Below are 24,693 nucleotides of genomic sequence, written 5' to 3'. Positions count from 1 at the left end.
ATGGTTGGGGGAAGGTGGCCGGAGGCCGGGCAGCTGGGAAAGAACGCCATCGCCGTCGGGGTCCCCTGAGGCACTTCCGTGGCTGTCATGGGCCCTGGGACGGGCGTGCGTCCACGGGAACAGTCGTTCCGAGACCTCCTGAGTTAGATTATGCGCCTGGGCCACCACGTCGCCCTCGGCCTGTCCTTGATCTAAAAACACCTTGCAGGCAGCTCTCTCTGAGGCCAGGGCCTGCTCGAGGGGGTTCCAGAGGCCGCCGGCCGCCGCCATTAGGGCCCCTGGCCTGTTTCCACAGAAGAAACCGAACCGCTACCCCCACGCTGGTTCCTTCCGTCTGTCCAAGCCCTGACGCTGCTGCGGTTGGTACCCCGCCTCCTAGAACCGCTGCCTCCTTCCCTCCGGCAGCACAGGGCCGACCCTGGCCCCCTAGGGGCCTCCAGAGCTCGGCCTGGCCCCTTGGCCGTGCCCGGTCCTGCCTGTTCTCTGCTTGTGAGTCCAGCCCTGCTACAAGAGGTGGAGACCGCGCCCCAGGAATGAGAGGTCACTGCTGACGTGGCCGCCGGTGCCCTGGAGCGGGTGGCAGGCCACGGCCGAGGGTAGCAGGCGGCCGGAGCTTTGGCCTCCTCCGCACTCACATCCAGCAGGGAGCCCACAGGCCGGTCCCGGCCGGGGAGCGGGGGAGAGCAGGTGCGGGGCGGGCAGTGGGGTGCACCGCGGACGGGAGCAGGGCAGGGCTCAGAGCTGACGGTTCTTGTCTTCCTGCGGATCCCCTCGTAAACTGCTGCCCTTAGAGGGTGTCAGGACGGCCAGAGTCTGGGTTCCAGGGCCCCCTGCCTGGAGGGGCTGGCTGGCGTCTGTGTTGGGGCCCGTGTCTCTGCCGTGTGAGGTGTGGTCACTTGGCCCAGACCCGCCTCGGGCTGTGACCGGGGCCCGTAGCTGCGGGTCCTGGGAAGGAAGGGGGATGGCGGCCATGGGCAGGGCCAGCCTCCCCCACCGCTGCGTGCTGGGCCCCAGCCATGGCCGTGGTCTGCACGGGTGATGTGACCACACATCCCGCCCCGGCGTGTGACGGCCTCTGGCTCCATCGCAGGTCAGGTGGCGGGCCATGCCTCCCCTTGTCCCCAGCTTCAGGGAGGCTGGGGCCAGAGGAGGAAGCAGGGCCGCCCCCCCCCCCCCCCGCCTCCCCCGTCTCCCGCCCCAGCATCCCCGCCCGTGTCAGGGTCGTAGAGACACCTGTCTTGGGCCACGGCAAGCTCTGAGTCCGTTAACTCAGAGTGAGTGAGCCACCGTGTTTCAGCAAGCCCTCGGCTGGAGGGCCCGGGAAAGGGCTCAGGTTGGTCCCTGGTCACCCGGGTTCGCCGCTCCCATGAGTGTCTGGATCGTCTGTGACAGTAGGCCGCGTCCCCGCGCAGCTTGGGAGGGAGGCCCAAGCCAGGGCTGAGACTCCACACAGCTGACCCTGGTTCTGCACGGGCTGGGCGGGTGAGGGCCCGGACGGGGCCCTAAAGCTGCAGGATCGCTTCCCAGAGAGGCTGCCTGGAGCGAGGGCTCCCCGAGGAATGGTTCGCCATCCACCGCCGATGCGTGTCTGCATCTCTGCCTCTCTGCCCCTGGGGCGGGCCGTGCCCGGTCGGCACCGGCTGGGCCACTGTACCTGTGCTGCAGAGGTCCAGCCCCGCCTCCCCCCGCCCTCACTGCCTCGCATCTGGACAGAGCACAGGCCCTTTGGTCCCCTCCCAAGTCTGCCCTCATCCGACGCAGAGACCCATACCGCCCGCACACCGGAGCCTCCCAGCCCTCGGTCCTGGCGCTCAAGGTGCACATGCCAGCTCAGCCACACGGCCCACGTTGGTTAGGGCCCGCGTGTGGCTGCCGTGGTGGAAACGGGAGTTAACAGCGATTTGGTAGAGGACTTGGTCTCTCTCACCTGAAAGTGCAGGCTGGGCCCTCAGGCTGCCGTGGGCTGTCCGCGCTCAGCAGGCTACTGTCTGTCGGCCTGGCCAGACTTCACATACGGCTTTCCCCCTCACAGTGACCCCTTGCCCGTGAAGGCCGCGGTGCCACGTCTCCCGCAGCTCGCCTCCCACCGCACTGATCGCCTCCTGCGTGGTGAGGCGGGGAGTGTTGGTGCGGAATGTCCGGTGGGGCTGGAGCAGAGGGAGAGAGGGAGGGAGAGCGCGTGAGTTCACAGGGGCCCGTTGTGTAGATCATAGTGGGAAGCTGAGGGGGAACCACTGTCCCAAGAGGTCCCTGTCCCTCCGGGCTGCACGGGGATACCGTGCCCGGTGGGTGTTGCCTGCGGCGCAGACCCCTTAGTTTCCCCCACGGCAAGGACACCCCCTTACTCAAAACCGCTTGCTTCTGGAGTTTAGGGGGGTGAGTAGTGAGTTCGGGTAGCAAGAGAGACCCGACTTCCTTCTGCCTTCCTTTGCTGACCCAGGCTGGGTTTCTGGGTGATGGGTAACTTCCTCCCAGCCCGTCAAGAGGCAGGTGCAGCTCAGAGGGTGTGGTGCACGCTCCTCCCCCACCCACCCCCTGGTCCAGCTCACCTGCACACTCAGCTCCTCCCCCCCCCGCCACCCCCCCCCCCAATCCAGCTCACCTGCCTCTGCAGCCCCGACCTGTCTCCAGGCGCACGGCAGGGTGAGGTCATTCGCCCCTTCCAGGAGGAGCTGGTCAGGGGAGGAAGGTCAGGTGTCCCCACAGTATATCTGGAAGGGCAGAGCCCTGATCTTAGAGGACTGTAAGAGCACGGGAGTGAGAGACAGAGCCATCCACCTGGGGCCTGGCCGCGGGGTGCCTCCCAGACACTCGCTCAGCCCCGGGGCACTCGTGTACCACACAGCGTCGGAACGGGCTCCACTTGTCACTCTGCTTGCCGTGTGGCGGGCAGAAGACGCCGACGCGGCTCTGGGGCTGGGGGGGGGGGCAGCTGCACGTGCAGCCTGGGCAGGAGGGCGACAGTGTGCGGCTCGGGCCCTGGATCTGTCCGCGCTGGCAGGATGCGCGCACTGGGCCCAGGAAAGCGTGGCCGGTGGGCAGCACCCAGGGAGGTCACCCCCCGGCCGGGGCAGCGAGCGGGGCCAGGCTCCCTCTCTGCCGGCCTGTTTGCTCCTCCTAGACCTGCCGGGGTCTGAGGTCAGATGCACCCGCACCTTCCGTCGGCCCCGCCACCCCTCCCTCACTGGTCCCCTGGGCTGCTGCCAACCCATCCCCCGCTTCACCCCTGGCCTTGGGCTCTGTGTCCGCCCAACAGCATCCCTGGAGGAAGGCCTCCCCGTCGCCTCCCCCTGCGGGTGGCCACCCCCACCCCTCCTGACAGGCCAGGCTCTGCCCCTGAGCACCCCATCCCGGCCCTACTGCGGGCGCCGGCTGCTGGCAGGGAAGAAGGCCGTGGGTGGTGTCTAACCGCTTTTTTATTGGAAAAGTATGGGGTGAAAAACTGCGTGGGGCTCACCAGGCAGCCTCCTGGGCCCGGACTGGCTGCCGTCTGCCCAAGTGGCCCCCCCAGGTGGCCGCGGCCGCGCGCTCCCTCGTAGGCAGGCTGTCTGTCTGGCCTGCCAGATCCCCTGTGAGGACACACCCCCAGCGCCAGGCCCTGCCTGCCTCCGAGCAGCTGGCCGGCCGGCCGGTGGGGGCAGGGGCCGTCTGCGGCCGCCGGCACCTGTACGGCCGGCCCGCACCCTCCGGGCTTCACTTCCTCTCTGCTAAGTGGGTGCCAGTGGTGTGGGGCGGGTGAAGGCGAGCGTTCCAGGCATAGGTGCGAGCATCTGGCCCGTACACAGCACGTTGGGGGCTGCCCCAAATGAGCCAAGCGGGCATCTGTGCCCCTGGGCCAGCCTCGCTCCTTCTGTGCTGTCTGCAGGGAGCACACGCTCTGGACCAGGCTCCTCTGTGGCTGACTGGGGTCCTCTCTGAACCTCTGCTTCATCTCTGCGATGAGCCTCACAAAGTCCACCTCCCGGGCCCCCGTGAACTGCAGGGAGAGGGCACCGTGGACCAAATAGCGGGGCCCCTGCCCTCCGGCCCGTAACCCGAAGGATCCTGGGAGGAGGAGGGCCCGTGCTCAGAGCGGCACCCGCTCGTGTCCTGGGATCACCCCCCTCTGGTGGGGGCGGGGGCGGGGGCGCTTGTACTTGCCCCCCAGGCCAGCTGCCTCCCGAACTAGCACCTGCAGCCCCTCCTACAGGAAGCCTCCTGGCCCTCGGAGCTCCCTGCTTCCCCACGTGGCTCTCCTAGACCCGCTCCCGGGAACACCTGCCCAGGAGTCCGTAGGAGGCCCTCCTGTCCCCCTCAGCTGCCGTCCTGCCTCCCAGCCAGCTGCCGTGGGGATGACGGTGCAGGGAGCCTGTGCTCCCCTGCACCCCGTGTGGGTGCTGGGAATGCCGTGGCGGTGGGGGCGGGGGCAGTGAAGCCAACCCCTACTCTGAGCTGTGCCCACAGTGTCTTTCCTGGGTCTGTCCAAGGCAGGGTCTCGGGCCGTTTGCTTACTGAGGGTCCAGGCAGGCACTGGGTGTGGCGTGTAGGTCCCAGCAAGGACCATCAGCTCACCTGGCCCCAGATAACCCTCTGTTACCCGTTCTGAGCAGGGCATCTGAGGGACAGAAAGCCTCAGTGATATGCCCCGGGTCCCCCAGAGTGAGGATCCACCAGGACCGGAGGCCCCCCCGGGGTGGTCAGGCCATGGTGTCCTGGCAGAGGTGGTGTGGCCTGGGCTCTGGCTGCAGGGGTGGGGGTCACCTTAGCACCTGCTGTGACAACTTGTCACAAACTCGGTGGCTTCAAACAGCTCAAGCTTTATAGTCGTGGAGGTAGTGAGTGTGAAATGGGTTTCACAAGGCCAGAACGGAAGCGTCAGCCTAGGCGGCTCCTTCTGGAGGCTCCAGGGAGCACACGACTCCTTTCCAGCCGTGTGGCCTCCCCGCCGGCTCCTCACATCAGGTCTCCACCTCTGTTGTCACGTCTTCTCGGATCTGACGCTCCTCCTCCTCCTCCTCCTCCTCCTCCTCCTCTTCCTCCCTCTTGTAAGGACCCTTGTGACCAGGTTGGGTTCGCCAGGGTCCTCCGGGCTTGCATCCTCCTTAACCCAGGGTGTAAAGCCCCGTGGCCTTGTAGGGTGACCGACATGTTCACAGGCTCCGAGGATTAGGACACGGGTGTCATAGAGACCGCCGTTCTCCTCCTACTACTGGGGTACGATGCCCAGGTCTCAGGCCACAGCACAGGGTGGACAGTGCTTTTACGACCAGGGGCCCAGAAGAAGCAGGGCAGGGTGAGGGAGGTGAGGGAGACCAGGATGCCTTGGGTTGCAAGTGATGAACACTCACCTCACAGGAGCCTGAGTGACACAGGGTCTGGGGGAACAGGCTGGGGAGGAGGACGGGTTTCCCCTGCAGCCAGATGATGCCTCAGGGCCCTGCTGGTCTGGGACAGCCGCCCTGGGCCGCCCCACCGGGGCCAGCCTGGCCCCAGCGCTAGGGAGCGCGCCCCCACAGCCCCGCCGGGCCCCTCCGTGGGTGCACACACGGTCCCGGCTGGAGCCGGCAGGACACAGCGGGTGTGGAGCCGCTCTCCGGGGACAGAAAGTGGGGGCGAGCACTGACCCCGGGACCCACGGTGTTCAGCAGAGAGCAGAGGTACTGAGGTCACGCAGCTTGCGTGCAGAGCCGGCCTGGAACCTGTCCCCTTCCAACTCAGTGGAGTGACAGGCCCAGATGGTGGGGGCTGTGTGTCCCTCTGTCCCGTCCAGAACTAGCTAAGCAGGACGTGGAGGTGTGGGGCCTGGGGCACCCCCCACGTCCCCCCATCCCGGGGGTCATACCGGGCCTGCCTGGGGTGGGGGGCCGAGAGAGGGGCCATCTGTCTGTTTGGCCGCTGCCCGTGGGTCTGCTCCCCTCTGTGCCCAGAGGGATCAGAGTCCCTCCACACCCCACCTGCCCCACTGACCTCACAGGCCTGGTGAAGGCTTTAGGGTGGGTGGTGCTCACCTCCAGTTCAGGTGGGGGCACGGTGGGAACCCCAGGGTCTTTCCTGGCCAGGTGTGGGCTGGGCGCAAGTCAGCCGGCCGGGCTCTGGAAGAGGCAGGGAGAGCTTGCAGACCGAGGGGTAGATGAGGCAGGGGTTAGCGGGGGATCGAGCCCTGCGCCTGCTGGGGCCTCGGGTGGTCGGAGCTCCCACGCCCACCCTGGCCCCACCACAGTCCTCTGCCCCTTGGGGGTCCCCCAGCCCCACCCCCCCCCGGGGACCTGTAGCCCCCTAACCCCAGAGGGGAAGGCCTGAAGAGCCAGGCCTCCCTGCCATCTGGTGACGAGGGCAGTGGCCAGTGCAGGAGCGGAGGGGGTGGGGGGACAGTGAACAGCCCCTCTCCCACGGGTCTGGGGCCAGAAGTCCAGAATCCAGGTGTGGGCAGGGCATGTGCACCCTCGGGGCTCCAGGGGAGGGTCCCTCCTGCCTCCTCCGGCCTCGGGGGTCTCCGCTCCACCCTCCCGTCTCTGCCTCCGTCGTCACATGGCTTCTCCTTGTCTCTCCTCTTGGAGGGACAGAGGCCTTGGATTTAGGGCCACCCTGATCCAGAGTTCATCTCGATACCCTTATGTTAATCACCCCTGCAGAGACCCTGATGCCACCGTGGTCACATTCTGAGGCTCTGGGTGGGCGTATCGTGTGGGGCCACTGTCCAGCCAGTGCGGCGGGCTGCCCCGTCCCTCGCGTCCACCTCCTGAACAGCACAAGCCACAGGGCTGCCACGGCCACCGTGTTCGGACGGCGGACGGCCCGGGCCCCCTGCGCCCAGGCCGGGCGCCTTCACAGCCTTGTGGCTCCGGGCAGCGTCCCGGAGGCCGTTCTCCTGGTGCTGGCAGGCCCTCCATGGCCTTCCGAGGGCGTTGTCTCGGTTCTTTGAAACGCCGTGTCGCTGGCACCGTCTGGACTCCCCCGTGGCTGTTGGCACTGGACTGGTAGCTCCCGGTCAGTAAGGAGGCAGAGCTCGCTGTTTGAGCGGGGTCTGATTTCAGCCTCTGTCAGCCCGTCGGTGAGATTTGTGGGCTTTTCTCTCCCAACGCCGGACGCCACCCCCGCCCCCAGCGGGGTCTTCCAGTCCTCCCCCAGGGGTTCTCCCGTGCCAGGCCACACTCCCAACATGGCCAGGACGACCAGGGAGGGAGGAGAGGGCACTCAGGCCCGGCCAGCCTGTCCCCCTCCCTGAGGCCCCCCCCCCCCCCCCAGCCAGGGCCCTGTCATTGGTCTCCCTGTCACGGGCCCCACGCCTTTTTATCTGCAGCCTCAGCAGCCACTTACCCCCAGGAGGTGGCCTGGGGGCGGGGGGAGGGGTGGTGGTGGCTGTCACCTGCACGGGGCTGATGTGGCTCCCAGTGCCCCCTCCAGGAACTGCCTGGAGCTGCCTGTGACGACAGCTGCGGGTGTGATGCTGCTTGTTGAACCCGGGGTGAGCCCTGAGGGGGTCACGTCTGATTAGGTCTGGCCGCTGCCTCCCTGCCTCTCCGTCACCTGCCGCTCTGTTTCCTTCTAGGTTTCCCCCCTTGTCAGACCTTTCATGTCGCAGCTGCCTTCCTTCCTGAACCCAGACCTGCCCTGGGTTCTCAGGCCACTTGTACCTCCAGACTGGAGGGGGGGGGGGCGGCGGCTCTCAAGAATAACTCAGTGCCCGAGGCGGCCTGGGGGGCGATGTTTGAAACGAAGACCACATTTTATAGGAAGACAGGCTTCTCCTGGGGCCTGGGGCCTGGGGCCTGGGGCTGTGCTGGGCAGGCCGGACAGAGGAGCGGGGACCTTGTTGAGACCTCAGCAGCGGCCGGATGGCCAGACCCCGGGGCTCCCCCTCGGACAGCGCATCTCCCGGCTCTCCTGCCAGTGCCTGAACCGGCCCCACAGTGCCACGTGGTCCCCACCTGCTCTCTGCACCCCCACTGACTCCACCAGCGGTAAGGTGTCCGGCCACCTGGGTCCCTCCGCTGTAGGAGGCACAAGGGCAGAACACACCTCTGGGGGCCCCGAGGGTTCGTGCTCAGACTGCGAGGAGTACCCGACTTGGCATATGTCTGCCTCCAGGAGGGTGGGGCCTGTCCAGGGTCCCGAGGAAATGATGCAGCCGGGACTCCACGCAGGCCTGTGTGCGCTGTCGTCCCCTCCCCCTCCTGCTTCCACGCAGGCCTCTCTGGGCCTCGGCAGCAAGCCCCTGGTGGACAAGAGTGATGGCAGGGCAGGGCCCCACGCAGGCCCCTGGCCAACCTCGCCCCACGGAGGTCCACGCTCCTGTCACCACTGCCACCCGTCACCTCTGATGGAACAGTCCCGTCACCACCCACTCCCTTCGGCCGCCATACCACCTGGCTTGTCACAGCAGCTCCCAGCTGGGCTCCTTGCTCCCCCTCCACCCGTCCCCCTCTCCCCCGCTAAAACCTGGAACCACTTCCTCTTGCTCCCTCAAGGCCCTGCCAGGTGGTTCCTGCCTCAGGACCTTAGTACTGGCTGTTAGCTGCCCGAGAAGAGCTCTTCCCCAGGGTTCCCCTCAGCTTGGTCCCCCGCATCTCTGCTCAGAGGCCCCTGATTGCAGGGGCTTCCCTGACAGCCACTCGGAGGAGGACACCCATCTATCTCCCCGCCCCGTTTGCCCTTCCTGCCCACCCTGTGTGCATCATCTTGCCTATTTCCCTGAGCGTTGCCAGCTGCTCCCGCTAGGCTGTAAGCAGGACCCAGGCCTGCCGATGGGCATTTACATGCAGACTTGCGGGGGGCACCAGCTCTCTGTGGCCCAAGGGCCCGTCTTTCTGCATTCCATCCCCTCATCGGGGTCTCGGTCGCAAACCTAAGGGTTTCCTGTGGCTGCAGGGACAAGCTACCTGCACTTGGGGGCTGAACACCCCACAGACTGGTTATCTCACAGTTCTGGAAACCAGAGCTCCAACACACGTCACGGGGTTAAGTCAAGGTGTGGCTGGGCTTGTCCCTCCGGCTCCAGGGGAGGATCCCTTCCCTGCCTCTTCTGGCCGCGGATGGCACCCACACTCCCGGCTCCTGGCCCTGCCTCAGTCTTCACAGCCACTGGGGTGGCATCTTCCCATCTCCCTCCACTTGTGAGGACCCTGTGATTACACCGCCACCCCCAAATCATCTGCCCATCTCAAGGTCAGCTGGTTAGCAACCTTAATTGCACCCTGTCACGTGGGTACCTGTTCACAGATTCATGGGGTTAGGGCATGGCATCTCTCAGGGCTCTTTAGCTGCTGAACACGGAGAGGCAAATTGGGACACTCCACTGCCAGAGGCCTTGGAGCCAGGGCTGAGCGGGGGCCCATAACCCTCTGGGGCACGGTGTGGCCGGCGAGAGGCACACAAGCCCGCAGACCCCCACCTGGGAGGCAGAGCCCCGCCCCTGACTCTCCCACCAGGTCTGGCCCCTGCTGCCTTCCCAGAGGAAAAGAATGTCTTGGCTACACCCATGGAAAGCAGACTGCTGGGGTCCAGACCCCAGCTCTGCCCCCGAACAGCAGCATGACTTCGGGTGGGTCACCTCACGTCTCTACCCCGGTTTTCTCATCGGTAAAATGGGGATGACGGGGTGTCCTTAACGGGTATAGGCATGAGGGCCTGGCGATTTCGTAGTTGCGAGGCACTTAGCGCGCTGTCTGACCCGCAGCAGTGTTTGCTGGCTTTATGGCAGGAACCAGCAGGACTTCGGGGGAATGGCGTTAATTTGCGGGGAGAAGGGAATACATGTATTTGGTAAATAATCCAAACAGAACAAAAGGACTTACGGCCCCCACCTGAGTGTCACCGTTAGCCATTTATTCTGTACCCTTGGAGCTTTCCCGCGCACTATTTAAATGTGCACGCTGTGGATATTTAGCCGCTTCCTGAAAGGAAAGCTCGGGCCCCAGCGCATAGGATCCTGGAGCTGGTGACCGAGGGTGTCTCCCAGTGGCTACGCAGCACTCCCCCTCACGGGACTCAGACGCTGATTCTCACAGCCTGGGCCGGGTGTTTGCGAGTTCTGAGCCGCATCTTGGCGTCCTTGGACGTCCCACCAGAGCTGATCTCCTGGTGTCCCCGAGCGTGTGGGTTTGCGTGGATTCCCTCACAGCGCTCTTCGCGCTGGGAAGCTGTACCCCGCCGGTGCGCCCGGGTCAGGGCCCACGCCTACTGGGCGTCGCCAGGAGCGGTGGTTCTGCCTTGATCACAGGTGGGCTTCCTCCCACCGAGGGGCCAGGCGGCTCCGGCGGCGCGTGCTGCGCAGCAGACGTTTGCACGTAAAGCAACTGCTTGGATCCTTCCCCGCGGTGCATCCCCGTTTCGCAGGATGGTGAAACCGAGCCCCAGCGACGGCGGGGCTCACGTGGACGGCCGTGCGCGTTGTGTCCTCTTTCCTCGCGGCTCAGTGACTCAGTTTCCCCCTTTGTAAACTGGGCTTAGAAGCCGTGCAAAACTTGCCGCGGGTAGGAGGGGTCGGGCCCATAAAGTGCGCAGCAAAGCGGGCGCGGCGCGCGCGGACCCAGAAGCGGAGAGGGAGCGGCGAGGCCCCGACGGGTCTACGGCCCGGCGCGGGCAGATCCGCGCCTCGGGGCTGGATTAGTCGGGCCTGCCCGAGCCCCGCCCCCGTCCCGCCCCGCCCGCCCGCCCGCCCGCCCGCGCTCTCGCCGCCGCCTGCGCGCCCGCCAGCAGTGCGCCCGCCGCCAACGCCGCCAACGCCGCCTTCTCCGGCCCGCGCCGCGCCCGACGGCGCCGGGGGCCCAGCGCGCCCCGAGAGCCGCCCGGAGCGCGCCGAGGCGGCGCGGCGGACATGCGCGTCCCCGGCGCGGGCTCCGGCTAGGCAGGGCGCGCCGGGAGAGGGGCCACCTCGACGGGCAGAGGCGGCGGGGGCCCGCGCTCCGCCGCCCGCGTCCATGCCGCCCGGCTCCGGCTCCGGCTCCGGCCTGAGGACTAGCGGCAGCTGCCAGCACAGCGCTTCTGACCCGGGGCGCCCGCGCGGTGAGTGCGCGCTGGTGGCTCCGGGGAGGGATTCTGGACTTTGGGGGCCAGGGACAGGAGAGCGACCGCCCCCTCTAGAGGCGCGGGGGCCCAGGAGAGGCCCTCGGCGCTCTGCCCACCCCGTCTCTCCCGCGAGCCAGGCGCGCGGAGACCCCGTGTCTCTCCGGCGGCGCCCCCGCGGCCCACGTGGCGGCAGGCGGGCAGGGGGTGCATCCCCGCAGAGGGTCCTGGGCCTTGGCTGGCGGGGGGCTGGTGGGGCCCGCGGCGGAGGCGGGGCCGGGCGTCGTGGGGGACGCGCGCTTTTGTCTGCGCTCCGGCGGGGTCCCGGCCACCCCGGTTCCCGGCGCCCTCCGCGCTCACCTGCCCGGAGTTGGAGTTCTTTGTCTGGGGCGGGGCGCGGCCGGCGGAGGCTGTGCCGCGTGTCTGAGCCGAGGCTGCCCCGCGGGGTCGGGTCCTCGCAGACAAAGCGCGCCGTGACCTCCGCCTGCGGCCGGGATTGTGCACCCAGGGGGAGTTAGTGCCGGGTTTTGATACTCACCCTAACGGGCGTGCCCCCTCCGCCGAGACCCTGAACCTGCAACCCGGAGACCTCCCACCTGTATTGTGGCCCTGAGTGACCCCTTCCTTCCACCCCCACACTGGCTCAGTGCCAGGTTTGGAGAAGATGTGGCTGCCTGGGTCACGTCCCAGTAGATAATCCTTGGGAAGTTATTTGCACGGCTCTGGGGGCTGCCCACCCGCCTCGGGTCAGCCGGCCAGCTCCAGCCCCCTCCTCCTGGAAGGGAAGGAACGGAGGGAGTGTGTGCTGGGTGGGATCCGGCAGGAGCGCGCGCCTGTTTGCCTGCCCTGGGAAGGGGGCTGGAACCTGGGCCACGCGCGGCCCTGCAGAGGTTGTGAGCGCCCAGCGTGCCTGCCGTGTCTGTTTAGAGCCTTCCCAGATGGGCAGGGCTGTGCCTGGCCAGATGTCCAGGCCCCTTCCCAGGATCCCTGCAGGGACTCCGTTCCCGCAACTTCCCCCAGCAAACTTTGACTTGGGTCCGTTGTGGCAGTTGGGGGTGTGGGGACCGGATGGACCTAGGACAGCGGCCTCCCTTCCTGCCTCTGCCAGGCTGGCATCCAGGGTTGGGAGTGGTGGGGAAGGCCCTCCCCCCTCCCCCCGCCCCCTCGCCTCTGCTCCCCTTGAATTTCCCAGAGCCTGTGCGCCACCTCCTGGCCCTGGGGGTGGGTACTCGAGCCCCAGGCCTTGAACTGAACCTGTGCGGCCTTAAGTGAACTTGCTCTCCTCCACCCCCCCACCCCCACCCCGGGCTGGGACCCCTGGTCAGCCGGCCTGTGCTGGCTCTGGGCACCGCGGAGGGGGCGCCGCCGGAGCCTGAAGAGAACAGGCCGTGCAGCCAGTTGGGTCCCAGATCAGGGAGGGGGCCCGGGGTGAGGTCTCGGGGCAGACGCTCGAGTGTTGAAGTCTGGGAGTGACTTGTGCTGGCTGACTTGATGATAGAAGGTGCTCTTAGCTTGGTGAGGAATCAGCTTGTGAGCATGTTCCCAGGCCCTGGTAAGGGCCACAGCGGGACGGCTGTCGCTCCAGCACTGCTGTGTGGCCCTACAGGACCTCCTCCTTGGGTCGTGGTTCAGGACGAATGGGGGTCTTTGGGCCGGCCCTGCATCGGGCACCTGGCCTCACGCCTGCACGCGCAGAGGTGGGGCCACACCTGCCATAAAGCGGCCTGGCGTGAGCCGCCCTCGCCCTGGTCCCGGGGCGTCGTCACTTTGCAGCCGTCCCAGGACCCAGGTGGGCTGGGGGCCGGCGCCGCCGGTCTCCTGGGCTGCACTGCCCCCTCCCCACCAGGGCTGACGGCCTGCAGCATCTTGCCCCTGCAGCCCCCCCAGCTCTGGTGGACTCCCCACCCCCATGGGGACGCCTCACCAGGTAGAATGTGCTAGAAAAAGCACGCTGGCAAGGAAACAAACTTGGAAGGAGGTCACGGCTATGGTGCCCCCGTGCGTGAGTGCGGCGCGTCCCGCCGGGCTGGCAGTGGGTCAGGAGGTCACACGCGGCCTCCGTGGTCTGGCGGGCCGGGCAGGAAGGACCCTTCCCAGCACTGCTGGCCGCACCCACCTTCCTCGTCTGGGACTCTGCTGCCTTGGGGGCCCACCTGCCAGGGGGCCTTCTCCCTGGCCACCGCGAGCTCCGTGACAGTGCATGGTGTGAGGCGTCCTGGTGCAGGGGCCCAGCTCCTGGCACGCCAGCCTGTGTTGTGGGGGCTGCACTCACCGCTCTCTTTTCTTCCTGGTACCGGGACACGATTAGAAAGGGCTAACCTCCTTCCGGTGTGCTCGTGAAGTGTCGCGCCGACACGTTTCATCTCGCATCTGTCGTTCCGTGTTTCACGTTTACATCCCTGATCAGTCTGGGCGGGGGGGGGGGGGGCGCGAGACGGGGGTCTCGGCTTCCCCTTTTCCCAAGCAGCAAGCTCCCGTCACACACCGTCCGTTTGAACGACGTGCCCTTTCCCCACAGACGAGCAGCGTCCGGCCTGGGTCCCACATGGGCCTGGGTCTGTTTTGGATTCTTGTCTCTGTTCTGTCCACCAGTGGGCCTATTCTCGGGTCAGTGCCACATCTTGTGACTGTCCGGCACCATAATTCACCTGCCATGAGGTGCTCTTATTTTTTTGAAAAGTTTATTTCTCTTTGGGCGCCCGGGTGGCTCAGTCGGTTGAGCGTCCGACTCTTGATTTTGGCTCAGGTCGTGATCTCGCGGTTCGTGAGGTCAGGCCCCGTGTGGGGCTCCAGCAGCACAGAGCCAGCTTGGGATCCTTTCTCTCCCTCTGTCTGCCCCTTCCCCACTTGCACTCTGTCTCTCTCAAAAGAAAAAGAAAAAGAAAGAGGGGCGCCTGGGTGGCTCAGTCGGCTGAGCGTCCCAACTTTGGCTTGCGGTCCGTGAGTTCAAGCCCCGCATCGGGATCTGTACTGACAGCTCAGAGTCTGGAACCTGCTTCGGATTCTGTGTCTCCCCCTTTCTCTGCCCCTCCCCTGCTCATGCTCTGTCTCTCTCTCAAAAATAAACGTTATAAAAAATGTTTTAAAGTTTATTTCTCTTTAAGAGAGAGAGCACGAGTTGGGGAGGGGGCAGAGAGAGAGGGAGACGCAAACCGAAGCAGGCTCCAGGCTCTGAGCTGTCGGCACAGGGCCTGTTGCGGGTCTCAAACCCACACACCGTGAGATCGTGATCTGAGCTGAAGTTGGGTGCGTAACTGATTGAGCCCCGCACGCGCCCCAAAGCACTCCTATTTTAAATGTACGGTTTAATGCACTTTGACAGATACACGTGTTTATGTTTCCACCACCACAGCGAGATAGAGAACGTTTTCATCGGTCCAGAAAGCTCCCTTAGTGGGTTTTTAAATTTTGTGTTTATTACACATAACAAAATTTGGCATCTTCACCATTTTTAAGTGCACAGTTCAGAGGCATTAAAAGCACATTCACGCTGCCGCACGGCCTCCACCACCGTCCACCTCAGGACTCTCGTCACCTTTAAAGCGGACACTGTCTCTCCTAAACGTTGACTCCCCGGCCCCCCCGGCAACCCCGTTACTCCATGCGGCTCTGACCCCTCGGATAAGCGGGATCTGGCGTCCTCTGAGCAGATCCCACGGTGTTCGTGCTGTTGCTGCACGTGTTAGAACTGCCTGCCTTTTTAGGGCTGGTGCACAAATGGCCCACATTCCGTGTGTCCATACATCTGCTGATGGACACCGGGCCGTTTGTCGGCTGCTGTGAATACTCGTGTGCAAGTATTTGTGAAAGACTCTGCTCTCGGTTTGGGGGAGTACGTATCCAGAAGTGGGATCGCGGTACCCTGTGCTAATTCCGTGCTCCACGTCCCGAGGAGCCTCTGTCCCGTCCTCTACGGTGGCTGCACCTTTTCCTTTCCCCCCCAGCAGTGTGTGTGCGGGGATCCTGGTTTCTCTACATGCTCCCCGGCACCAGGTGTTCCCTGGTTGTCATAGCGGCTGGCCTCGTGCCCTCCGGTGTCACCGCCCGGCCACACCCACCCACAGCAGCCGGTGGGAGTGCGGCCCGGGGCCTCTGCGCACGCTGGAGAGGCAGTGGTCCTGCAGCCAGGGGGCACGCGGGTTGGGGCGGTGGCTGAAGACCTCAAGGTTTCCTTTTGGGCTGATGAAAATGTCCTAAGCCTCACCGAGGGGACGGTGCTGTGAATACACTGAAACCGCTGAATTGTCACCTTTGACAGGTAAATTGTATGGCACGTGAGTTTTAGCTCAGTGAAGCTGTTTCTTAATTTTTGACTCTGAAATCGGGACTCGAGATGAGATCAAGAGGCGGACATTTAACCAACTGAGCCAGCCAGACGCGCCACCAGTGAAGCTTTTTTTAAAAAAGGCGACTAGTGGGGTGCCTGGCTAGTTGGTTGAAAGAGCATGCGACTCCTGGTGATCTCGGGGTTGTGAATTCGAGTCCCACGTTGGGTGTAGAGAGTACTTCGAAATAAAGTCGATAGGGGCGCCTGGGCGGCTCAGCCAGTTAAGCATCTGACTCTTGATTTCGGCTCGGGTCTCGACCTCACGGTTCGGGAGTTTGAGCCCCGCGTCAGGCTCTGTGCTGAATCCTGTTTGGGATTCTTTCTCTCTCCCCTCCCCCACTCGCTCTCTCTCAAAATAAATAAATCCGTGATTTAAAAAAATAAAATCTGTAAAAAAAGTCAAGTAGCAAAAAAAGGTCTAGTCAGGGCAGTCTTTTTTAAAAAAAAATTTTTTTTAACGTTTATTTATTTTTGAGACAGAGAGAGACGGAGCATGAGCGGGGGAGGGTCAGAGAGAGGGAGACACAGAATCCGAAACGGGCTCCAGGCTCCGAGCCGTCAGCACAGAGCCCGACGCGGGGCTCGAGCTCACGGACCGCGAGATCGTGACCTGGGCCGAAGTCGGACGCTTAACCGACTGAGCCACCCAGGCGCCCCTAGTCAGGGCAGTCTTAACGGAGCTCCTTCCCATGAGCCGTGGCAAAGTTCTCCACACAGGACCGCGTCCTCACCCCAATATCCTGCAACCCTGCGTGCATGTGGGTGTCTCCCCAGGAGGAGAAGCTCATAGGCGGGGTCCATCAGAAACCACTTGGAGTGGAATGCTCCTCCCTGGACAGCCGATACCTCGTCACAGCCATGGTCCCCAGACCTGCGACTTGGGCCACACTGTGACCGCATTTTGTCCCGCGGCCCGTTCGGTCCCAGGCTCTGCTCCCTCCTCCAGGCCCAGGCCCGGCGGAGTCATCGGGTTCCTGGGTCTAACGCTGCCGAGAGACGCCCAGGTCCCAGGTCCCAGCCCCCCACTGGCAGGGCCACCCTGAGCCCCCACGTCTCTGCTGAGCAGGGCGTCCTTGGCTCACAGGCTGAGTGACCTGTGTGCCCACTTGCTCAAAGCTGGGCCTGGGCATACTCGCCCTCCTACCTGGAAGCTGTGGACACAGGAGGACACGTTCTTCCCAGCCCTCGCAGGCACAAAACCTGCCCAGGCCTGTTTCCTGGGGGCAGGGGTAGGAGCCTAGTTCACCCCGGGCCCTCAGTCCCCTCTAGTTTCTGATCCTCCTCTCTGTCTTCCAGGCATCTGTGGGCTCCGAGAAGCTCTTTGCCCCAGCAGCCGATAAAGGTAAGCACGTTCCTTAGCTTCACCTCCTGGCCTCTAGGAAGGGACAGGACACACTCCCGAAGTCCTCATTGGAGGGGGCAGTGGGCCCCTCAGGGCAAGAGAGTGGGCTCCAGGTTAGGCGCTATTGTGGGTCGGATTCTGGGGATGCAGAGCCTGAGGCAGGAGTTAGGTGCTATGATTTACAGCCCCCCCAGCGAAAGCCACAAGGAAAGCAGAAGTCAGGATCAGGGCCAGCACTGGAAGAGTGGTTCCCAAAGTGGGGTTCCTGCCCTTTCCCCGGGACTGTTAGTAGTGCACGTTCCCAGACCCTCCCCCAGGCTCATGGGGTCAGGTGTTCTGGGGACAACTGGCAGGTCACGGTTTGGGGCCTGCTGAGGCACCCCTGCCACAGTGTAGGCTGGCCACCAGCGCCACCACTGTGTACGTGACTCACACTGACATGAAGTGACTAGATTCCCTGCACAGCAGCCCTTCCTCTGGCCGGTAGCCCCCATGCGGGTGGCACAGGTGCACAGCATTTCATGGTGCCCCAAAGCTGTCCTGGGCAGCACTGCTCCGGAGAGTGAACGCCCCAGCATCCAGCCATTCAAGGCCAGGAGGGGCCTGTGTAATCCAGCCTGCCAGTACCAGCTGTGGCCCAGGGGGGAATCACTGGACCCAGCACGGAGAGGGGGCCCTTTTGCTTGGAAGACTGCCTCCAGATGTGACTGCACAGGACGGGCTTTGCGGCACATGCAGACGGGCGTCCTCAGCAACAGGTCCCATGCAGCACGGCACAGCCTCCACGTGCTTTCAAGTGGAGAAGGCTCGTCCTCGAGTCAGAGCATTTCAGCCAAGCATCCAGGGTCGGGGATGCCAGACAGGTCCAGGGAGAGAAAGGCACTCTGCTGGCATTTCACACGGGGGGGGGGGGGGTAACACAGAACTGTCTCCTTTTCAACAAACGATCACAAACTGGGCGGCTCAAGATGGACGGACACTTACCCTCTCAACAGGTTTGGAGACCAGAAGTCTGAGGTGAAGGTGTTGGCAAGGCCACACTCTGAAAACTCTGAGGTTCCTTCCTGCCTCTTCGACTTCTGGGGGTCCTCTGGTCTTGTGGCCGTATCCCTCCCACCTCCCTGGCTGCCGCCTCCTTTTCTCTTAACAAGGGCCCTCATCCCTGGATTTAGAGCCCACCCCATTCCAGACTGATGTCATCTCAGAATTCTTAGCTTGGTGACATCTGCAAAGACCCTTTTTCCAAATTCAGTCACATCAACAGGTAGTAGGGATTACAGCTTGGACACAGCTTTTTGGCACAGTTCAGCCCACTGCCAGGTCCCTCACTGCTGCAGGCAGAGCTCAGGAAACCAGTCGAGGCCTTGAGGGGCCTCGGCAGGTGCACACCAGGGGTGGTCAAGAGTTGCTCATGCTTTCCCAGCGAGGGGAGAGGCTCCAGGAGGGCCAGAGGGTTGGGGCCGCCAGTCTGCATGGCCCACACCTGCCTCTTCGGTGGCTGCTCTCACTGTGCAAGGGGCCGGCCCCCGCAGGCTGTTGTGCGTGGGCAGAGGCCGTGCCGTGACCCATGGGGCTGAAGCCAGCAGTGCTCCCTCCCCGTTCTCATGGCAGTGCTAGCGGCGGTGGCCTCCCCCTGGTTCTGCCCCTGAGCAAACAGATGAGGTGGTGGCTCCGGAGGGAGATGCAGGAGGAGCCATTTCCTGCTGCCGCCTGTTTCTGCCGGGGAAGAGACTTCCCAGCAGTTCCAGCAGAGTCCTCGGGTCTTGCTGCTGGCCTGGGTCCCACAGCCGTGTGGCTGCGGGGGGGATGGGCCCCTGGAGGTCGTGAGGTCCGCCAGCAGCCCAAACAGGGTGACCACACTCAGCGACCTGATTTCCACTCCTGGGAAACTGGGCTGCCATCCCCTCGAGGCAGAGCCTCCTCTGGCCTGGACACATGCCCTCTGTCTAACCTGCTTAGGGTATTTCTTAACCTACTGGGCCCCCGGGGCATGTAACCTGAGACACTGCCTGGAAAGGAGGGTTTGGAGTGAGTAGGCGGCAGTTCAAGGTCATGAGCACACCTGAGCACAAACGCTGGGTTCCCAGGGAGCGGACTCAGGTGGACCTGCCCGGGTAGGTGATGAGGGACAGCGGATGTTTGGGGAGGGGGGGGGTGCAGCAGCTTCCTCCCCCCAGGTCATGGGCCTAGAGAGGGCTCAGGCTATGGGTCACCCGGGTGGTTCCAGAAAAAAGGCCACTAGCATGCGTGTCGCTCGGTCGCAAGGGCAACAAGTGAAGGTGCAGCCGAGGCAGGAAGCACAGGTTCGGGGCCGGAGCTCTGCTGGGGCCGATCCTGTGCTGCCCTTCGTCTCCCTTCCGTGAAGTGGGGTCGTGAGGCCCGCGCAGGGATTGCTGCGGGCCCTCTGCGCGGGCAGCCCTCCTCCTCCCCAGCTCCCCAGCCGCAGCCCCGCGCGCCGGGGCGAGGGCCCAGCTCACTCCGCCCTCTCTCCCGCAGGCCCCGCGCTGGGCGAGGAGGCCGAGGCCAAGGCCGGGGCGCCGCCCAAGGTCTCAGGCCTGGAGCGCAGCCGTGAGCTGAGCGCGGAGCCGCCGCCCTTCCTGCCTGCCGTGCGCAGCCCCGCGCCCCGCGCCGGCCCCGCGCCGGACGCCCCGGCCAGCCCGCCGGTCAAGAAGGAAGCCCCCGCCCTGCCCCGCCTCACCCCGCAGCCGCCGCCAGCGCCCCCGCAGCCCCGCGCCCCGCTCCCGACGCACGTGCCTCTGCCCCTGGGCGCCTTCGCGGGCCCCGGCCAGGCCGCGCACAACGGCCTGCACAGCCTCAGGTGGGCGGGGCCGGGGGCGGGCCGGGGGCGGGGTCGCGCGGCCCCCCGCGCGCAGCCACTGAGCCCTCGTCCCCGCAGCAGGAGCAGCAGCGCCAGCAGCAGCGCCAGCCTCGGGCTCGCGAAGCACGCGTCCCTGTCGCCTCTCGGGCCGGGCCCCCACCTGTCTACCTCACACTTGGCGCTCCGCTCGCAGGCCCAGCACCAGCACCACGCGGCGGCCATGTTCGCCGCCCCCCCGACACTGCCCCCGCCCCCGGCGCTGCCGGCCAACAGCCTGGTCATCCCAGGACACCCTGCCGGTAGGTGCTGGCCGGGGCCGGGGTCGCTGTCCCCCTCCACTCTGATCCTGGCCTCTGGGCAGGTGGGGAGGCCTCGCCCCGGGGAACGGGTGCCGTCTCCTGAGGCCCCACCCCGCACCTGCTGAAGGACCCCATGGACAGATGGCAGGGCTCTGGGCCCCGCAGGCTGCCTTTCCCAAGGGGGCCCCACCGCCCAGTACAGACGCGGCGTCCTGCCTGCACCTGGGTCGTGCACGCGGCCACACCGGAGCCCCCGGCTCCGCCCCGAGCCCTGGCCAGGCCCGGTCAAGGGGAGGGGCGCCTGGAGCTGCTCCACTGCCAATAGAGACTTCCAGGACCTGCTCGTCCCTCGTGTGGCAGGGTCTGTGGGGGGCGTGTAGAGCGCGTCCTGGAGTAGGAGGGTCTCCAGGTGAACCGCGGCCTTCTGGCCTCTCTTCCCCGTTTGGTTCCGGCAGGGCGCCCCTTCAAGGCCGAACCTTGGGTCATTGAAGACTTCTTTTCCCATGGGTCTTGTTTCCAAGTTCTTTTTATGATTCTGAGCGGCCCAACTCAGGTCTGGGGCAGCTCCGTGCCCTGGAATGGGACCAGGATGCTGGGCTGGGGGGTGGGGGTGGGGGCGGCGGGGCAGGGCTCCCCTGTGGCCGGCTCTGGGGGCCCCCCCGGCGGCTCACGGTGTTCTTTCTTGCCTTTAGATGCCAGCCTGTTGATCTCATTCAGCCAGCCAATCATGTATTGCCAGCCTCATTCGGGGATTCTGATTGGTACTTGGTCACAGGCACCTCTCTTACCTCCACCCTGGGGCCCGCACCTAGCGAGCGGCCACCACGGCTTGGCCTGCCGAAACCGGGAGTGCCAGGTGACTATCCGCCTCGCCCCGCCGGGAGCCCGCGGCCGACGTGCCTCTCCGTCTCTCTCTCTTTTTCTCTTGTAGATCACGAGCTGCTCAGGCAAGAGCTGAACGCGCGTTTTCTGGTCCAGAGCGCTGAGCGGCCCGGCGCCCCCCTGGGCCCGGGGGCTCTGCTGCGGGCGGAGTTCCACCAGCACCAACACACACACCAGCACACACACCAGCACCAACACACATTTGCCCCCTTCCCCGCGGGGCTGCCCCCGACGCCGCTCCTGCAGCCCGCCGCACCCCCGCCGGTGCGTAGGCCCCCCCCCCCCGCGCGCGCGGGCGGGCGGGCGGGGGCGGCCCGGGCGGCGGGACACACAGCAGGCACACGCAGACGCTCTCCGCACGCACGCGGGCCGACGCCGGCCTTTGCCGTCCATCTGTGCCTCTGGCCCCTCCCTCTGGCCCCCCTCTGGGTGACGTCATGTCATGAGGTTCCCTGTCCTGGGCTTGGGCGGGTGCCCCACATCCACACAGGTGACGTGGCCTTGGGGCCAGTTGTGCCCACGCAGGGTCTGCAAGTCTCAGTTTGCAGCAGGTCCAGAGACTGAGGGCTGAGGGGCCGGGGAACCAGGATGCCCTCCCGTGGGGCCTGGGGCCTCCTCTCTTGAGCCAGCTGCTGTGTGGGGCAGAGTCTACCCCCACCAGGCTCTGCTGGGGGCCTGGGGGCGTCTCACTGCTTGACCACTGGCCCTGCCCCCCCCCCCGACCCCCGTCATGGCTGCAGCACCTCCTGGGCTTCAGGAATAGATTCAGACTGTCCAGACCGGCCAGTTTGCAACTCCCACAGTGGGACCATTAGAACAGGGGCCCCTTACTTAGATCCACCCGGTTTGAGAACCTGAGCCCGAGGCCAGTTCAAGGCCGTTGGAAATGCCCTCAGGGAGACAGCTGGCCGCAGACTACCAGCTGCAGGAGGCAGGACAGCCATCCGGGCCACTGCCTGGCCCACGGGGGCGCGGGTGCTGGGCCCCGTGGAGGGTGAGGGCAGGCTCGGGAGGCCTCACGTCCACCTCTTTCCCTTCCAGTTTGACAAATACGCGCCCAAGCTGGACAGCCCCTACTTCCGACATTCCAACGTGAGTGTCCTTCGTGGTCACTGCACTGGTCCGTGGGCTGGAGGGGGCGGGCGAAGGGTGGAGCCACGCCTACCCAGAGGCCTTGTCAGGGCACCTTCTGCCGGGTGCAGGGGGCCGGGCCCCACAGCCCCCACCCGGGATGTGCGTGCTCCTAGCGGGGCCCCCGGAACGCTCCCGTCTTTCTCTTGCAGTTTTTCCCATCCTTCTCTTCTGCCATCCCCGGACTGCCCACCCTGCTCCCACACCCAGGCCCCTTTGGGTCCCTACAGGGTGCTTTTCAGCCCAAGGTACCAGCTGCTCCTGGGGTGGGACAGGGTTCAGGGCACAGCGGGAGGCCCCGCCACGCAGTCACATGCTGCGATCCTAGTGTGGGGGTGAGCCAGCGTTCCGGGTGGGATGCGTCTGTGCAGCCCCGCGGCGGGACCCCCGGTCTAGACGGCAGCAGGGTGGGGCACCAGGGGACGGCGGGAGCCATGCTTCACGCATGCTTACTCCTCAGCTGGGCATGCTCAAGGTCAGGGTGAGGAGGACCGTGAGGTGAGGTCGTGTGGGGTGGCCGCTACGGGGCTGTCCGTGCCACAGGAGGCCCCGGGCAGGACTGGGCTCGCTTCTCTGACCCTCCCTGAAGCCGGGCTGTTTCAGCCCCCCAACCCAGGCATGGCTGTGTCGGGATCCCCTTCCCACCTTTGCAGAAGCCCTTGGGCTGAGGATGTAGGAACCCAGGCCTCCCCTTGTGGGGTGGGGGGGGGGCGGGCAGTGTGGAAGGTGGACTTGGGCACCTGGGGTCTGCAGCTGTCTCACACCCCGTTCTCTCCCTTCAGACTTCAAACCCAATCGAGGTAACGGGTCGAGCCAGTGCTGTTCACACCCTCCTCCAGAAAGCCCCCGGGGTAGGTGCGGCAGTGCCCGACCCTCCCTGCGGTCACCCCAGCCGGCCCGGTGCCCCTCGCTGGGGGAGGGGGTGGCTGCTGTGGGGCATGTCCGTCCCCCACCGCCAGCCCTGGGACCCGGCCACCCCCAGAGCCTGGACCTAACTCTTTGTTCTCTCTCGACGGTAGGTGTCTGACCCGTACCGGACGGCAGTCAGGGTGAGTGTGTGGCACACGTCTGCGTGGACGTGCACGCCTCCTTGGGAGGAAGGGGTCTCGGGGAGGCTCGCAGCTGGGGAGGATCCTGGGTTCCGCCTGCATGGCCACAGGGGTGCCTGTGCCGGCAGGACTCTGGGGGTGGGGGGGGGCAGGGTGAAGAGGTCCCCGCTGTGCAGCTGAGTGTGTGGCCCGCCCCGTCACAGAAACCCGGCAAGTGGTGTGCCATGCACGTGCAGATCGCCTGGCAGATATATCGCCATCAGCAGAAGATGAAGGTGAGCGCCAGCTGCCCCTGCTGCCGACGGGCAGAGCGCCAGGGCGTCCCTGATGCGCCCTTGTCTGGCTGGGGACCACGCAGGAGGACCCCAGGCTGCGGTTAGGGAGGGGTGGGTGGTGCCAGCTGGGGGACCCGCCCCCACCCAGACCGGGGCAGGGGGGCAGCCAAGGGCCTCGCCCCATCCCCACCCCACCTCCACACATCTCTGGTCACACACGCCACCTCCATGCACGGCTTTCAAAAACCATCACGTCCCGGGGGCTACGAGAAGTCGGCGGGAGCTTGCCACCAGACGCGGGTGCTGCCCTCCGCAGGTGTCCTGGCGTCACCCTGGGGGCGGGGAAGGGGCGGGGAAGGGGCGGGGCGGCCTCCACACGCAGCAGCACTGTGGGGGTGCCCCCGCCTGGGCTGGGGTTCCCTCCCTCGTCACACGGAGCGTGCCCCCGCTGCCCCGATGGGGAGCCGGAGGCTGGCAGGGCCGCAGGGGCTGCGGGACCACAGCGGAACCAGGAAGCGCTCACCCGGCCCCGTGCCTAGTGTGGCCTTCAGCGCTGAGGCGCGGGCTTTCTCGGTTTGTTTAACTTAGATAAATTTAAATGTTACTAGTGATGCCAAATTCAGTCACGGGGCAGCTTTTAAGCATATTTAAAACAACGTAGGTACGTTTCAGCTCAGCTTTGCAAAATCTTAACCCAGGTAAAGTATTTCCAACGAAAAGGCAACATCCAAATCGAGATCCGCTTTAGCGTAAAACACACAGCTTCCAAAGAGCAGTTCACGAAACACCTCCTGCGCCCGGCACGCGTTGTCACGGCCGCACTCCGTGCTGAGTCACGAGGCCTCACTGGGACCAGTGCCCAGGTAGCGTCACACGCTTGGTGGTGGTCAGGGGCTGACCAGGCCACAGGCCCAGCACACGCTCTGTCCCTTTCAGCAGGTGCAGCTGGAGCCCCACAAGCTGGAGGTGGGCGCCAAGCTGGACTTGTCCAGCAGACCCCCCGCCCCGGGCGTGTTTGCCGGATTGCAGTACCCGCAGGAGCTGGCCCGGCCCCTCTTCTCCGGCTCGGGTAAGGCGCCCCGTCCAGAGCACGAGGAAAGGGGGTGTCCGGCGGGCAGGGGCGCTTTTGCCTGTTCCCTCTGGCCGGTCTCGGAGCAGGACCCCTCTAGACGCTGCAAGTCTGCCCCACCCTGCCGTCCGTCGGTCTCTGCCGCTTGCCCAGGCTCTCCCTCGTCCCTGCTGAGGCCAGGAGGGCCAGGGGTCCTCCCGGCACCCAGACTGCCCCTCCCCCAGCCCCGCCTCCCTCTCAGGAAGGGCTACCGCCTTCCTCAGAACGGCAGGACCCTGCCCCGAGAATTCCCGCGTCCGCCTTGCACTGGCCTGCTGTGCTGGGGCCCCAGGAGCACCCCTAGGTTCGAGGGTCACGAGGAGCCCTTCCACCTCAGTAGAGGTCACCCCCACAGCTAGCACGTGTCACAGGGGAGGGACGCAGCACGTGGGCAAAGGGGAGAGGCATGTGGGGCGAGATCAGCGGAAGCCAGGCGCAGGGCTCGCTGTCCTGTGGGGTCCCGGGACAACACGTGCTTC

At 65.5% G+C, this 24,693-nt stretch overlaps 1 protein-coding gene across 14 annotated transcripts in view; it reads left to right on the top strand.

The window, feature by feature from the left end:
• Positions 1–24,693, top strand: part of FBRSL1 (fibrosin like 1) — a 78,938-nt gene that overhangs the window by 48,741 nt on the left and 5,504 nt on the right. For 3 of the 14 annotated variants that reach the window (XM_047101030.1, XM_047101028.1, XM_047101025.1), the window contains 12 exons: positions 16,607–16,652; positions 19,149–19,470; positions 19,549–19,769; positions 20,462–20,530; positions 20,701–20,915; positions 21,693–21,743; positions 21,935–22,030; positions 22,565–22,633; positions 22,802–22,831; positions 23,035–23,106; positions 23,805–23,969; positions 24,043–24,175. In XM_047101030.1, the coding sequence (XP_046956986.1) occupies positions 16,607–16,652; positions 19,149–19,470; positions 19,549–19,769; positions 20,462–20,530; positions 20,701–20,915; positions 21,693–21,743; positions 21,935–22,030; positions 22,565–22,633; positions 22,802–22,831; positions 23,035–23,106; positions 23,805–23,969; positions 24,043–24,175 (1,489 nt within the window). Of the gene's footprint in view, positions 1–16,606; positions 16,653–19,148; positions 19,471–19,548; positions 19,770–20,461; positions 20,626–20,700; positions 20,916–21,692; positions 21,744–21,934; positions 22,031–22,564; positions 22,634–22,801; positions 22,832–23,034; positions 23,107–23,804; positions 23,970–24,042; positions 24,176–24,693 lie in introns of all 14 variants that reach the window. The other 11 variants (XM_047101027.1, XM_047101026.1, XM_047101031.1 and 8 more) reach the window with 11 other exon arrangements.

This window comes from Lynx rufus, unplaced genomic scaffold (genome assembly GCF_022079265.1).
Source record: "Lynx rufus isolate CCGP_SWC_20201006 ecotype Redwood Valley unplaced genomic scaffold, mLynRuf1.p SCAF_55, whole genome shotgun sequence".
Taxonomy (NCBI): domain Eukaryota; kingdom Metazoa; phylum Chordata; class Mammalia; order Carnivora; family Felidae; genus Lynx; species Lynx rufus.
The sequence above is the reverse complement of the archived record's forward strand: the minus strand, read 5'-3'. Positions and strand labels throughout refer to the sequence as shown.